General features: G+C 34.1%; 5 protein-coding genes across 5 annotated transcripts; all 5 read left to right on the top strand.

Annotated features, from left to right (window-relative positions):
• The first annotated feature begins 357 nt into the window (after positions 1-357).
• LOC125878496 (uncharacterized) lies at positions 358-1599 on the top strand. Its single transcript, XM_049559773.1, has one exon. It carries the CDS (start codon positions 358-360, stop codon positions 1555-1557), a length of 1200 nt encoding a protein of 399 aa, XP_049415730.1. The 3' UTR covers positions 1558-1599.
• A 912-nt stretch (positions 1600-2511) lies between these two features.
• LOC125863626 (uncharacterized) lies at positions 2512-3249 on the top strand. Its single transcript, XM_049543696.1, has one exon. The coding sequence runs from the start codon at positions 2512-2514 to the stop codon at positions 3247-3249; it is 738 nt and encodes a 245-aa protein (XP_049399653.1).
• Positions 3250-7916: 4667 nt separating this feature from the next.
• LOC125841124 (uncharacterized) lies at positions 7917-8852 on the top strand. The gene has a single exon (XM_049520143.1). The coding sequence runs from the start codon at positions 7917-7919 to the stop codon at positions 8709-8711; it is 795 nt and encodes a 264-aa protein (XP_049376100.1). The 3' UTR covers positions 8712-8852.
• A 2647-nt stretch (positions 8853-11499) lies between these two features.
• LOC125841152 (uncharacterized) lies at positions 11500-12251 on the top strand. The gene has a single exon (XM_049520210.1). The coding sequence runs from the start codon at positions 11508-11510 to the stop codon at positions 12249-12251; it is 744 nt and encodes a 247-aa protein (XP_049376167.1). The 5' UTR covers positions 11500-11507.
• Positions 12252-13244: 993 nt separating this feature from the next.
• On the top strand, positions 13245-14385 carry LOC125863479 (uncharacterized). Its single transcript, XM_049543651.1, has 2 exons — positions 13245-13313; positions 13633-14385. The coding sequence occupies exons 1-2, from the start codon at positions 13245-13247 to the stop codon at positions 14383-14385; spliced, it is 822 nt and encodes a 273-aa protein (XP_049399608.1).
• Positions 14386-16221: the final 1836 nt, after the last annotated feature.

Below are 16221 nucleotides of genomic sequence, written 5' to 3'. Positions count from 1 at the left end.
TATTAAGAAAACAGTAATTAATATAGTGAATTTACCATTTTATCCTTATTAATTATGAAGGGGACGAATTAAAAATTTAAGATTTTCAAAAAGTTCTACATTTTTCAAAGTAATAAATTGAGGGTATAATAGAGAAAAAAAGTTTGTCCTTTCTTGATTTGTCAAAATGGACAAGTAATTAGGGACAACTAAAAAAGGAAAAGTGGACAAGTAATTAGGGATAGAGGGAGTACTAATTAAGTAGGGTAACTATATATACCAATTAGCTATAGTTTGGTCATTGAACTTGCTAGATCTCTAATATATTCATGTCCAGTTGTTGATAAGTGCATCAACAATTGAAAGTTACGAGAAAAAATGGGAAGGGAGAAACGGACATGTCAAGGTAAACAACACTTCAGCCATCCACACATCTTGAAACCAATTGTCAATCCAACTGAAACTCTCACTTGCAATGCTTGTGAGCAACCAAACATTACTAGTAATTTCTATGGCTGCAATACCTGCCAATATTACCTCCACCAAAACTGCCTCAACGCTCCGCGTTTTCTTGATCATTCTTCTCATCCATCTCACCACTTGACCCTTCTCCCAATTCCGACTTACTCGAATCGTTCTTACACTTGCAAGGCTTGTGCCTCTGCTGGAAATGGTTTTAGTTTTAGCTGTGCACGCTGCGAATTCGATGTCCACATGCACTGTGCTCTTTTGCCCCAAACTGTCTTCCTGTCCCAGCACCATCATCATGATCTTGAGCTCATATTTGAATCCCCTTTTTATGATGATGCCGATGATGAAAGCACCGTTTTTGTTTATGATCTCTGTCGCGACAATGTTGATCTTAATAACTGGTTGTATTATTGTGCTGATTGTGATTTTGGTACACATCTTGAATGTGCCATTTCCAAATCTGTCAGCCAACAAGAACGTCCGAAACTGTTGGGCAACAAACCAAGAGAAAATCCAGTAGTAATCAGGAAAACAGAGGAGGTACCCATCAAGAACGAAAAAGAAATCAATCAAGAAGAAGAGGCAGAGGAAGAAGAAGAAGAAGCAGAAGCGGAAGACGAAGAAGAGGAGGAAGAAGAAGCAGAAGAAGAGGAAGCAGAAGCAGAAGCGAAAGACGAAGAGGAAGAGAAGGAGGAGGAGGAACTCAATTATCCAAGATCAATTCTTATTGACAAACATCAACATGAGTTGGAGCTCTGCTTTGGTTCTCCTTACGAAGATAAGGATACCCTATTTGCTTGTGATATCTGCAATATCATAATGGACTCGGACGAATCCTTGTACTATTGTGCTGATTGTGATTTCGGGTCGCACTTGCACTGTGCATCTCCTGATGCTGATGTTCTTCCGTCATCACATCAACGTCGAAATCCAAATCCAAAATATCAAATTCCAAATGTAAATTCATCAGTGGAGATGATAAATTCAGTTAGTGATGCTCATGAGCGGCTTATAGCAGCTCAAATTGAATCTCAGATTGCAAGACGAGGAAGACAGGCTATACTGGATTCGATAGACGGGCCATCACCAAGACGCTATTACTACTAGCTGCTATCCACTTTTTCAATTCATGTTGATTTTCTGCAAATCAAATGCTTTGCAGCTGTTATGTTATTTCCTTTTGGAGCACAATTAGTTCTCTTTCAACTCTTGTATTTCTATTTTATTTTCAGTTTCCCATACCCACATTGGAGCGCTGCATAGTGCCCAATTCGAGGAGGGGGGTCGCTCTCTATCAAGAACTTTTTCATAGCTAAGACTTGAATTTGAGACCTCTAATTAAGAGATGATCAACACCATCCACTACACCACATCCTAGTGACTTGTATTTTTATGGTTCATGTTGATGCACATTTTTCTCCATCTTCTTTACAGTTTCTATGTTTATCTATTCACAATTGTTGATAATTGATATTGTTGGGTGGAATTTACATTTATACTAACATAACAGAAATTCTTAAAATGCACATAAAAAATAATGGAAGAATATCTTGTGCACAAAAATTAAGACTAGAACTAAAAATGCACTAGCCCTATAATACAAGGGTGAAACGTACAATTTTGCTTAAATGTATAGATGAAATCAGGAAAAGCTAAATGCATAAACGAGATAATTCGATGGGCAGAAAAAAGGAAATTGGTTTTATTTTTTCATTAGTTTGTAATGTGTACATAAGAAATAATGAATTCAAATGTCTGCTCCTTTGACAAGTTAGTTTTCAATGCTGCAGTAACAAAAACTTCAACGTCCAAAATATTGATGCATATCTAAATTAAAAATGCCAACTAATTGATTAGAGCAAATTGAAAGTCATTCGTAATCGTAACTTCCATGAACCTAAGAAAGTTGAATTCCTATGTTATTAACTTATCCCTTGCTATTTCTATCATCATTAAGTAGCTATAAATACAATTACAAATATTACTGTAACTCACTTAATTTACTCGCACTATCTAACAAAAATACAAGTAAAATCAATGGCAAGAAAAAACCATACCGATATGACATCGTCGACCCAAGGAACGACATCGTTTCAAGATAATAAAGTACATTTCAGCCACCCCCATGTCTTGAAACTTGTCAATCCAACTGTACGTACTCTCACTTGCAATGCTTGTGAGCAACAAAACAATAGTAACAGGCCTTTTTATGGCTGCAACAATTGCCAATATTTCCTCCATGAAAACTGCCTCAACGCTCCGCGATTTCTCGATCACTCATCTCATCCTTCACACCCTTTAACTCTTCTCCCAATTCCAACTTACCCGACTCGTTCCTTTCTTTGCAACGCTTGTGGATCTTCTGGCAACGGATTCAGCTTTAGCTGTGCCCGTTGCCAGTTTGATGTCCACGTGCAATGTGCCTCTTGTCCGAGTTCATTACTCATCGACAAGCACCCACATCAATTGGAGCTCATATTCGGTTCTCCTCACCAAGATAAGGATATCAAATACGTTTGTGATGTCTGCGATGCAGTAATGAACAAGGACAATTGGTTGTACTATTGTGCTGATTGTGATTTCGGGGCGCACTTGCAGTGTGCTAGCCCTGAACTTGTTGTTTACCTAGCGAGCCGATCAATCAATCCAAATGCAAATTCAGCACTGGAAATGATAAATTCAGTTAATGAGATTAGTGATAATTTTTTTGAATATCAACTTGCTACTCGAATGGCAACACGATTAGGAGAAGAAATGATGGATTCGAGCAGGCCAACACGAACATACATTTACTATTAACTATATATTAATGTCATCATCTTATGAGTGATAATGCATCCGCTTTGATATTATTCATGTAATTTCTGCAAAATATAAATGCTTGATAATTTGCATGTCATATTATTTATGTTTTATCGATCTCCTGTGTTTAATATCGTTGCTGGATATGTTTCTCCATCTTACAATATCTATTACAACTGTTTAAATTTTCGCATAGAAAAATAAGATTAGTTTCACAACTTAATTATGCACCATTTTGAAAGCTTCACCTCTATGTATCTTTAATTTAAGACAGTATTCCAACAGTGATTTGTGCGCAACAACTGGGAGTCAGACTAATAAATTGATGACTAGCCCTATAACACAATTAATCATATATCATATATCATATATATATATATATAAAAGAGAACCCTAGACCCGCCTACGTGGCACTATCACAAACTAGGATTCCCTTTTAATTTATGTTATTTCCAAAATTAGCCTTCCTCTTTCATGAAAAGTTGTAATTTTTATGAAGAGTTGCGACTTTTATGAAAAATTGTTACTTTTATGAAAGGTTGTGACCTTTTCGATAAGACACAATAAGCATTTGTTCACACTACCTTTTGTTGTCTATAAATAGAGGAATTTCCTAGCTCTCATTTTAAAACAACGAAAATTTTGAACTTCTTCTTTTTCTTCTGACAATTAAATAATTGTGTACTTTGCTCCTGTTGAATGACTCACTGACACAATTTTTTTTGTATCAATACACTGGTGAATAGAATCGTTCTTTCCTGAGAGGATCTATTCGTTTAAATCTCGGGTACTAGGAGGGAATAATTTTCTTAAGGGGACACTGTGCATTCAGTGGACTCGATTTTTTTCTATTCTGTTTCATTCTATTGTTACAGACTCTTGTATGTTTTTACAGTCATTAATTTATGCTTATATTATTAATTGTTATTTTTGAATACATGCTTTAAATTTTGTTGTTTATGTTTCTGCAATATTATTGTTATAAATATTTGTTAGTACATATTAAATAACAAACGTTAATTGAGTATTCAAGCAAGTTTTCTCTACTGGAATTGTTGATGGTACGATAAAAAAAACCCTTACAAATCTCTAATTTGTTCATCAACAACTTCATTTCTTCACATACAAGGATGAGATTTCGTGTTCTTTAGAAAATCCTCTGAGAGTTAATAACTTTGCATGCCCATATTTTTTTGTTTTATGTTGTTGTTATCTATTTATACTAAATTTTATCACTAAATATTATAAGTACTTTAAGGATTGAAAATTGATTGAAGTGTTAGTCAATTTTCTGAGGTATGTTATTTTAAAACATGAGAACTTTTCAGGTTAGAATAATTTGTTTTCATCATTGGATATCTCACAGTTTACTCCCTTTAATGTATGTTTTTTCTCGCTGTTTTGTTGTCTCCTTAAAATTGTATTGATTATTTTTTGTTTGGTATGTATATGATCTCATTTGGACAAAGCTTTCGTCCTTTTAATGTTTTTCTTTTTTTCCTTCTCATTCAGCTCTACTAAATATTTTTGATGTGAGTTATGACTATTTTCAACAAGCTTAATTTGAAGAATATGAATTAAAAACTGCTCTAAATAAAAGTAATATCTTAAGCTACAAAAGATATGTCTATTAACATAGATTTGTTGTCCTTTATGTCCCAAGTCATTACTGAGCATTAGAGCTATCTAGGTTAGATTCATTTTTAATTTTTTAATGTTCGAGAATATTTCTTTAAAATGAGTCTAAAATCCAACATTTTGATCTACTTGTACTTTCATAATGCAACAACTATACATACATATTTCTAAAAAAGTTTGTAAAGTTGCATTGATGAAGCATCTAGAAGGGCCTTCAAAGCAGCAGTTTAATAAAGAATGAATTTCTAAAAGGGTCAACAATATTATTTTTCTGTTGTTTCAAATTTATCTTTCTCCTTATAGAAATTTTGTTAGAGTAACAAAGTAACAATAACGAAACGTAGTGAACGTTTGACCTCAGACAAGTAGATTTTCTCTAAAAAAATTTATGTATATTGTTGTGGTGTACATTTTTAACGGTCTTAACTTATTTATAACTAATATTGATTATCGAAAACTTTTATATAATTTGTTTTTAAAAAGGAGTTATTCTAACCATAAAATTATCAATTCTATATTTTTCATGTACAAAAAATAGAAAAAAATGTTTAATCGCTTCATATAAACATCACTCAGTTTTAACAAGACAATTATATCATCAAACATATATTATGATAAATTATGTAAAAGATAAAAATGATTAGATATCAATATATTTTTAATCATTCATTATATATCTAAATTTTTTGAGATATATGATAATGACAAATCATTTAATTTCTGTTGAAATGTTCTTAAAACCTACTAAAATTTACATTTTTTTCTTATAACAGTTGATTAAGAGAACCCTAGTCCCGCTTACGTGGCGCCACCACAAACTAGGATTCCCTTTTAACTTATTTATTTCCAAAACTAGCCTTTCCTTTTCATGAAAAATTGTGACTTTTATGAAAAGTTTTGACTTTTATGAAAAGTTGTGACTTTAATGAAGAGTTGCGACTTTTATCAAAAGTTGTGACTTTTATGAAAAGTTGATACTTTAATGAAGAGTTACGACTTTATGAAAAGTTGTGACTTTTATGAAATGTTGTGAAATTCCGAAGGGTTGCACTTCTCCAAATAGTTGTAACATTTCTGATAAGGCACAATAAACATTTGTTCACACTACCTTTTGTTATCTATAAATAGAGGGATTTCCTCCCATTTTAAAACAATGAAAAATTTGAACCTCTTCTTCTTCTTCTTCTGCACAATTAAATATTCATATACTTTGCTCCTGTTGAGTGACTCATTGACACCATTGTTTATGTTACAGATCCTGATATGTATTTTACAGTCATTAATTTATGCTTATATTATTAATGATAAATTATAAAATGTTATAATATTTATTTTCCTTTACATTATTAATGTTTGTTACTACGTAACCTTGTATGTAAAATAATATAGTGTTTTAGTTTTAATGACTGATAGATTTTAAATATTATTTTATAAATTTCGTGATATTAAATTCCCACGTGAAGCGCGAATAATTTTACTAGTTAAGGTAAGTTGTTTGGTAGAAGGGATAAAATTAGGGGTTAAACACGAAGGATAGTGCTCGTCATATATCAATCATCCCTTGCCTCAAAAAGTACTTATTATATGAACTCTCCAATGTGAAAAGACGTGCCTTAGAGATTTTTTTTTTGTTCGTCTCAAAGAATAAAATAAAGTGTATGAGAAGGGTTAAAGTGCCTTGAATTATGTGAAACTATACAAAAATGCACTCAGTTAATCGTTGGTGTAAATATCCTTATCGTCAATAGTTAGGTCCAAAAATGTCCCTATTGTTACTTAATGGTTAAAAAATGCTCCTTTCTAATGAATATATTACTATTATTTTTCTTTTAATCACATTTTATTTCTAATAAAAATATTAAATTTAAAGAACCCTAGTCTTGTTTTTTTTTTTTACCCTCCCCTAGGAGCTGCCATCCCTTTTGTCAAACTTGCAACCTTCGGATTGAAAGTAAGGGGTGCTTACCATCCGAGCAACTCCCTCTCGTCTAGTTTCTTTTATTTTAAAATCACTTTCTCTACAAAATAAGTAGAAAATAATCTTAAATAATCTTTTTTCCTTCTTAATTTCATCAATTAATATAAAATAACTGTATGTACCTTTTTAATTGACAATATAGGTCAAATATATAAAATCATAATAACCCCAACCCATCATAATTTCATTTTGGTATAGATAATTTCTTTTTTGATAAAATAGAAATAATTGTATTTTCTTAATCTTTTTTGAATTGAAGTAGGATAAACATTTCCTAATAAAAATATATATTATTAGAAGAAAAACAACGTGTTTAAGAAAGAAAAGAAATATTATATTTATTTGAAAAAGGACATTTTCAACTCTAAGTAATAATAGGAATATCTTTTTAACCAAACTAGTGACGACAAGAGCCTTTTTAGAGTAGACTATCGATTGAGGGCATTTTGTTCAATTTCACATAATTCAAAGATGTTTTTGACCCTTTTCATAAATCTTATATGAAATCTGATCACATCCACTTTGAGAAGTATGGTAACACGAGAAAGACAACTTGATCGAGAATGATAATCAAATAAATATATGATTGTGCGTCAGACAAGTTAATCACTGCCTTCATTTAAAAAAGAAGGACCTATATTCTTTTTTAATATTTTTCAAAAAAGAATAATCTCTTTTCATTTTGGACGGATTGGACTGGTTATCTATGTTTGAGTTTATTTTTGACACCCCTTATACTTGTGAATACGAAGATGCTCGACGCCATTTTAGTCAAAAGTCAAAAACATGAAGATGCTCGGTGCCATTAGTACGTAGCCCATGGATAACAGCTAGTCAGTCAATATGATAAAGATGTTTAATGTTGGAGACGACTTAGTAAAAGAAAAAAAGAAATTATGGAAGCAAAGTCGTCTAAAGGAAGCAACGTGCATGGCCAAGTTGTTGCATCGTAAAGTTGAATAAACTATCTATAAATGTATATCACTTGCAGCTAACTCTCCAATATATATCCATTATATTGCACAATAAAATTACAAGGAAAAAAAAAATGGGAAGACAAAACCGGGGTACAAATGCGGGACCTCAAGATAAACAACACTTCAGCCATTCCCACATCTTGAAACTAATTGTCAATCCAACTGAAACAGTACTCACTTGCAATGCTTGTGAACAACCAAACAATACTAACAAGCCTTTCTACGGCTGCAACACCTGCCAATACTTCCTCCATGAAAACTGCTTCAACGCTCCGCGTTTCCTCAATCACTCGTCACATCCTGCCCACCCTTTGACCCTTCTCCCAAGTGCGACTTATTCGAGTTGTTCCTTTACTTGCAAGGCTTGTGACTCTGCTGGCAATGGATTTTGCTTTAGCTGTGCTTGTTGTGAATTTGATATCCACTTGCAATGTGCATCTTGTCCGAGTTTGATACTTGTTGATAAACACCCGCATCAATTGGAGCTCAACTTCGGTTCTCCTTACGAAGACAAGGATAGTGAATATGTTTGCGATATCTGCACTGAAATAATGAACAAGGGGAATTGGTTGTACTATTGCAGTGGCTGTGATTTCGCGTCACACTTGCAGTGTGTGATTACTAGTCCTGAAGTCGGTGTTTTCGCCAAACAGCAGCGTCCAGTTCCAAATCCAAATTCAAATTCAAATTCAAATCCAAACCCAAACCCAAATAGAAATCCAAATGCAAGAGTGGAGATGATAAATTCAGCAAATGAAGGTGATGAACAGATAATGGCAGCTCAACTTCGTGCTCAGATTGCGGCACGAGGAAGAGAGGCTTGTCTGGACTTGATGACACCACGAAGACGATACGGTTACTATTAACACTATCATCGTGATAAGAAAATTGTTTAAGCTCAAATTATGTTGTCTTTTAATTGCAAAACAAATGTTTTGGTGTGTTATTTCTCTTTCTGATCACTCTCTTCAATATCAAATGTTAGTACTATTCATTACTATTTCCAATTATAAGTTGTCAATGTTCTCTCTAAGAAAACAAAAAGGAATTACTAAGGATCATATATACTAAATTGTTTCCGATAATTCAAATAAATTATTGGTCCTAATACATATACAAAGTTTGAGCCAAAATTAGTGAGTTTGCCGAAACCATATTTTTTACCGTGCATCTGCCGTTGTTGTCAAACGAAATTTTAGATTACAAAGTAAAAGGAGCAGAAATAAAATAGGTGCATTTGAACTTTGGCGTAGAATAATAAGATTAGATTCCCAATTTGACTATGCTTTTAAGCGTTAGTTTTCCCTTGTAAACCACACTCTTCGCAACAATGTTCCAAACACGATTTGTGCGCAACAATAGCCAGTAGAACTAACATCCACTAGCCCTATAACACAAAGGTTAAAAGTGCATTGCTCTGTATCATTTGTCCTAAAAATTCATGGAATGTTATTATAAAAGGGGCAGAGCTAGAGTAATGTTTGTTATAGTTTTGGTCGAATCGATCGGTAGCTTTAATTCAATAATTTGTCCTCAATATTTATTGAATGTGTACAAATTATTGATTTAGTACCTACAAATTTAACAAGATTAGAGTCCAAAAACAACAATCATAAAATTCCAACTCAGCAAAAACATGACACCAAAAAGGCTAAAAGGATTAAGAAGTGAGAATCAACTTGAGAAACTCGATAAAAGCCTGAGAATCAAGGGCAACCCGGTGCAAAAGCATTCTGTATTCACCCAGGGTCCGGAAAAGGATCGTACTCCAACGTTCAGAAGATTATCAATACAGACTATTAATCAAATGTTAATCAATAGTCAGCACTAGGATAATGAATGATAAAATGCCAACTTGCTAATAGGAAAAAGTCTAACAGTGGACTTTTACCGTAACATCCATGAACCTCAATACAGTTGACTTTCCAAAGTTATCAATTTGCCGAAATCTGTGGATCTTATTTTACAGTTTATATCACTGAGATGACAACCTATAAATCTAGATAGAGCTTCTACTTTTTTTTTTCATTCGGTGTTCGGTGTTCGATATTCATAGTGCCTCACGATTAATTTTGGATTCCCATACGAAAGTCCAACTTTGGGGGTAAAACATTTTCTAACATTTAAGGTGATTCTATATATACTCAAGGCTCAAACTTGACACCTGAATAAAAAAATACTTATCACTACTTCACAATCGATACTAATCAAATAGAGCTTATGAGAGAGATAAGAAAATGAACAAGGAAGTTTTAGTGTATGTCAAATTATACGAAGATGCTCGCCATTATTTTAGTAGCCAATGATAACAGCGCTAAGTCAGTCAATATGCTTCAGCGCTAAGTCAGTCAATATGCTTACAGATATTTAATTTAAACAGACTTTTGAATAACAATTGGCCAAATTGTTTGTTCTCCAGACTTAATAAAGTTTTTTTTTAAAAAGTTGTTTGTTCTCCATGTTATTAACTTGTTAGTATAGTTGAATTAGTATCTATAAATGCACAACAAAATTGCAAGGAAAAATATAACACAATGGGAAGACTGAATGGTAAAGTTATCAATTTACCGTAACATCCATGAACCTCAATACAGTTGACTTCCCAAAGTTACCAATATGCCGAATTTAGTGGATCCAATTTTACAGCTTAATCACAGAGACGACCACGTATATATATATACATATATATATATAATCCAATCGCCACACGACTAAATTCGGATTCACATTGAAAAATCTCATGTTTGGGGTAAAATATTCTCAAACATTAAAGGCGATTCTATTTGTAGGGCTCGAACCCAAGACCTAAAAAAGGAGTACTTAGAAGGGCAACATTTAGACGCTGTCAAATTATAGGAAGATGCCCACCATTATTTTATGTAGCCATTCAATAAGAGCGCCAAGTAAGTCAACATGCTTACATATATACTTTTGAATAGCAACTGGCCAAATTGTTGCTATTAATAAAGGGGAAAAAACATGAATGCAAAGTGGTGGAAGGAGACAATGTGGCCATGTTAACTTGTGAATACGATTATACAAAGATGCTCGGCGCCATTTTAGCCAAAGTCAAAACACAAAGATGTTCGGCCCCATTTTAGTACGTAGCCAATGTATAACAGCTAGTTGTTAATGTCGGAGACGACTTATTAGTTAGTAAAAGAAAAAGGAAATATGCATCGTGTTAAATTATGTCTTAGGCCTAACTCACACCCCAAAAGCTAGCTCAAAGGGAGGAGGATTGCCCAAGCCTTATAAGGAGTCCACCCATTTGTCATTCTTTAACACCCCACCTCACGCCCAGTGCTTAGCATCTGGTGCGTGGGCAATTTTGATTTTGGGGGCCCCAACATCGGGTGAGACGGGACCTGCTTTGATACCATGTTAAATTAGGTCTTAGGCCTAACTCACACCCCAAAAGCTAGCTCCAAGAGAGGAGGATTGTCCAAGCCTTATAAGGAGTCCACCCATCTCATTAACCATCGATGTAGGACTTTTGTCATTCTTTAACACATCGAAGCAAAGTCGTCCAAACGAAACAACGTCGCAAAGTTATTGTATCATATAGTTTAATTGAAATATCTATAAATATGCAGCTACGTAACTCTCCAATGTATCTCTACTATATTGCACAACAAAATTGCAAGGAAAAATATAACACAATGGGAAGACTGAATGGGGATACAAATGCGGGTAAACAACACTTCAGCCATGACCACATCTTGAAACTAATTGCCAATCCAACTGAAACTCTCACTTGCAATGCTTGTGAGCAACCAAACAATACTAACAAGCCTTTCTACGGCTGCAACACCTGCCAATATTTCCTCCATGAAAACTGCTTTAATGCTCCACGTTTTCTCAATCACTCGTCTCATCCTTCCCACCCCTTGACCCTTCACCAAATTCCGGCTTACGCGGGTGGTTCCTATATTTGCAGTGCTTGTGGCTCTGTTGGAAATGGATTTTGCTATAACTGTGCTGATTGTGAATTTGATCTTCACTTGCAATGTGCATCCTGTCCGAGCTCCATACTTGTTGATAAACACACCCATCAATTGGAGCTCCACTTCGATTCTCCTGACGAAGACAAGGATAGCAAATATGTTTGCGATATCTGCTTTGTAACGATGAGCAATGACAATTGGTTGTACTATTGCGCTGGCTGTGATTTTGCGTCACACTTGTACTGTGCGATAACTAATCCTGAAGTCGGTGTTTTCCCCAAACAGCAACATCCAAATCCAAATCCAAGTCAGAATTCGAATTCAAATTCAAATTTAAATCCAAATGCGGCGGTGGAAATGATAAATTCAGTGAATGCTGCTCATGAGCGGCTTATAGCAGCTCAAATTCGCGCTCAGATAGCGGCACGAGGAAGACAGGCTGCTCTGGACATAATCTAGGCATACAATTACATATATCTAATGCTTCCGCTTTGGCCTTCTTCAGTTTTATTGCAAAATAAATGCTTTATTGTTGTTATCATGTTATTTCTCTTTCAGATTTGTATCTTTAATCATCAAGTTTCTCCATTTTTGTTTTGGTTGCTATGTTATCTATTATAAACTAGTGTTTGATTTTTCCCTTTTTTGTTCTGTTTTCTTGGGTCCAAAATTAATGCCTTTGGCAGAATGATAATCATGTCAGTCCTCTCTTACAAAAAACATAATTCTATTTGTGAGAAGGGATTAGTACTTTAATTCGGAGTTTATTTCTTGGATGGACACCCCATTCATAATTATAACATCAGGAAGTTATTTTTTTGTCGAAGAAAATTGAATTAGAGAAAAAATATAATTTTATGAGATAATAATTAAGTATAAATTAGGTGATAATCAGAGATACAAGGATGAGAATCAAACAGACATGATTATTCGCCTGACAAGATAATTAGTACCGGCTCTTTCATTTTATGTGTCATTTTTCCTTTTTTAATCTATTTAAAAAAGAATGTTACCTTAGTATAATCAGTAACAATTTAGCTTTAAAAATTCTCTTTTGTGAAATGATTTGTAATCACACAAGTATCCAAGAAATGTTTTAGACCACAAATTTTAAAAGTTTTTTTTTCTTAAACACCATGTCAAATCAAATGGTGTCAGTATGCCACATTTTACAAAATAAAATATGCTGCCAGTATGCCACATTTTACAAAATAAAATAAAATTGAGGGTAGGGGAAAGGATTATGGAGAGGTGAATACAATGTGGGGAATCGAACCTCATCAACAAGGGGAGAATTTAAATAGCCAACCAACTAAGCTACAAAGATTCTCGTATACCACATAAAATGAGACGTAGAAAGTATTAAGAAGCTTCAATAATCAGACTCCAATATTATCTGATACAGATTAGAAGAATTTCTAAATGAAGTAGCAGTCGACCAGCCTTACGAAAATGAGTGATGAAATCCCAACTTGCAAAGAGCAAAAAGTCACATTGCAGATAAAACGGTCCCTAATAAAGGTAATTTTTTATTCAAGAAAACTTGAATCCAAGATATTTAATTAAGGATGAAAGAGTACTTACCCGTCCACCACAATCATGATTGTTTCAACACATTTAATTCGTGAATACGAAGATGCTTGGCCCCATTTTAGTACGTACCAGTTAGTCAATCAATTGGCCAAATTGTTAATGTCGGAAACGACTTATTCGTTAGTAAAAGAAAAAGGAAATATATGCATCGAAGCAAAGTCGTCCAAACGAAACAACGTCGCAAAGTTATTGTATCATAGGAGTTTAATTGAAATATCTATAAATATGCAGCTACTTAACTCTCCAGGAGTATATTGCACAACAAAATTACAAAGAACAAAAAAAACACAATGGGAAGACTGAACGGGGTACAAATGAGGGTAAACAACACTTCAGCCATCAACACGTCATGAAACAAATTGTGAATCCAACTGAAACTCTCACTTGCAATGCTTGTGAGAAACCAAACAACAGTAACAAGCCTTTCTACGGCTGCAACACCTGCCAATATTTCCTCCATGAAAACTGCTTTAATGCTCCGCGTATTCTCAATCACTCGTCTCATCCTTTGCACCCATTGACCCTTCACCAAATTCCGTCTTACGCGAGTGGTTCCTATATTTGCAATGCTTGTGGCTCTGTTGGAAATGGATTTTGCTTTAACTGTGCTGATTGTGAATTTGATATTCACTTGCAATGTGCATCCTGTCCTAGCTCTATACTTGTTGATAAACACACGCATCAATTGGAGCTCCAATACGGTTATCCTGAGGATAGCGAATATGTTTGCGATATCTGCTCTGTAATGATGAACAAGGACAACTGGTTCTACTATTGCGGTGGGTGTGATTTCGCTTCACACTTGAACTGTGCGATAATTAGTCCTGAAGTCGGTGTTTTTCCCAAACAGCAGCGTCCAAATCCAAGTCGGAATTCCCATGCGAATGCGGCGGTGGAAATGATAAATTCAGTGAATGATGATCATGACCGGCTTGTAGCAGCTCAAATTCGTGCTCAGATCGACGCACGATCAAGACGAGCTATGCTGGACTTAATCTAGGCACACAATTACATATATCTAATGCTTCCGCTTTGGCCTTCTTCTGTTTTTATTGCAAAATAAATGTTTTATTGTGGTTATGTTTTTTCTCTTTCATAATAAATAATATTTATCCGTCTATCACAATACTTAGCTTATTGATCAAATTGAGCTTGTAAACGAAAGGAGAAACTGAATAAGTAAATTAATTAATCAGGCAAAATTTTAGTGTATACAAAAAGTAAAGTAAATTATGAAAAAGTTGCTTGATATGATTTGGTTATATCCTTTTATCAACCCTTAGATCCAAAGGTTAGAAACCTGCTTAGTGATTGTAGTTGAAAGGGCGGGAGCGTGTTAATTATTCCTGATAATTCAAATAAAATATATGTCGACAAACAAATTAGTAAAATATGAACAAAATTACAATAGGAGCATTTGAACTTCAGTAGAGAATAATAAGATTAATTTCACAGCTTAATTATGCACGCTACGTTTTACTGAACCCAAATCATCGCAACAGTGTTCAAACGGTGATTTTGTGCACAGCAATTGGGAGTCGAACTAATAAATTCACTAGCACTATATACTAATAACACAATTAATAAGGAAATTCAGGAAAGATACCCATCATTATTATTTTGTCCATTACTTCTACAAAAACAAATGAATATGAGAAGCTAGGATCACTAAAAGTGATCTTTAATGACAATAGTTTATTTATTGCTAAATATATTTATTAGAGACAATTAACACTCTTTGTAAATGTTTCTTGTGGGATTTGAGATCTTTTGAAAGAATGGGTAAGGAAAATAGGTTAAATGTTTTTTGGGTTAGGTTTTTAGACGGGTCAAAGCATGGGTTTAAAATGGGGAATGAGTTTTTTAAAAGAATTCAGGTTAATTTAAGTCAATTTGGGGATTTCCATCAACATAGGGACATAAATGATGAAATTAGTAACGGCAAGGGTAAGAATAACTTTATTTTAACGGTAAGGGCATAGTCAACTAATAAACCAAAGTTGAGGGGTATTTTTGACCCATTTTCCTAAATTAAAATTCAATATTATTTGTCCTAAAAATTCATTGTATGTGTACAATTATCAATTTAGAATCTAATAATTTAATAAGATTAGAATTTAAAACCACAAATTTAATAAGGTTACCTTGTCCACAACAATTGAGGCAAGGACTAAAATTGCAATAGACCTATAACAAAATGATTGAATGTACAATTTTTCCTGAATAACAGATGAAACAAGACATTGGAGAGTTCATGTGAAAGCAATTTTCGACTTAAAGATCTAGACTACAAGTTTAGTGTAATGACCCGAAAGGTCATTTTGGTAATTTTTCGTGGAAATGACTATTTTGCCCTTTCGGTAGTTGCCCCTAGTCCCATGTTTTGTGGTTGTAAAGTTAGTTTGAGGAAAAGTTGGTAAAAAGTTGAGTTTTTGAGAAGTTGAGTTTTTATGAGTTAAAGTTGGTTAAAAAGTGCTTTTTCGAGTTATTTGGAGTTTCAGGACTCGGATCGGATTTCCGTCGATTCCGACAGTTTTAGAATGTCGAAACGGGTCTGTGTGAAGTTACGGAGTTGAATTTGGAGTTGAAACGAAGAATTGAGGTCCTAAGTTGCTAAAGTTGTGAAATTGTGATAAAGAGTTGACTTTGGTCAACATATGAGGTTCCGAGGCTCGGATTGAAATTCCGAGAGTACCGTTGGTTTTGGGAGGCGATTCTAAGTCTAGAATGAGTCTTGGTTGAATTTTTAGACGCTCCGTTTGAGTTTCGAATTTTTTTGGCGTTAAACTAGTTTCTTGGCATTTTATTGAATTTCGGGTCAAGGAGTCCTCGAATT

The sequence above is a fragment of the Solanum stenotomum genome, chromosome 1, assembly GCF_019186545.1.
Source record: "Solanum stenotomum isolate F172 chromosome 1, ASM1918654v1, whole genome shotgun sequence".
In the NCBI taxonomy this organism is placed as follows: Eukaryota; Viridiplantae; Streptophyta; class Magnoliopsida; order Solanales; family Solanaceae; genus Solanum; species Solanum stenotomum.
The sequence above is the reverse complement of the archived record's forward strand: the minus strand, read 5'-3'. Positions and strand labels throughout refer to the sequence as shown.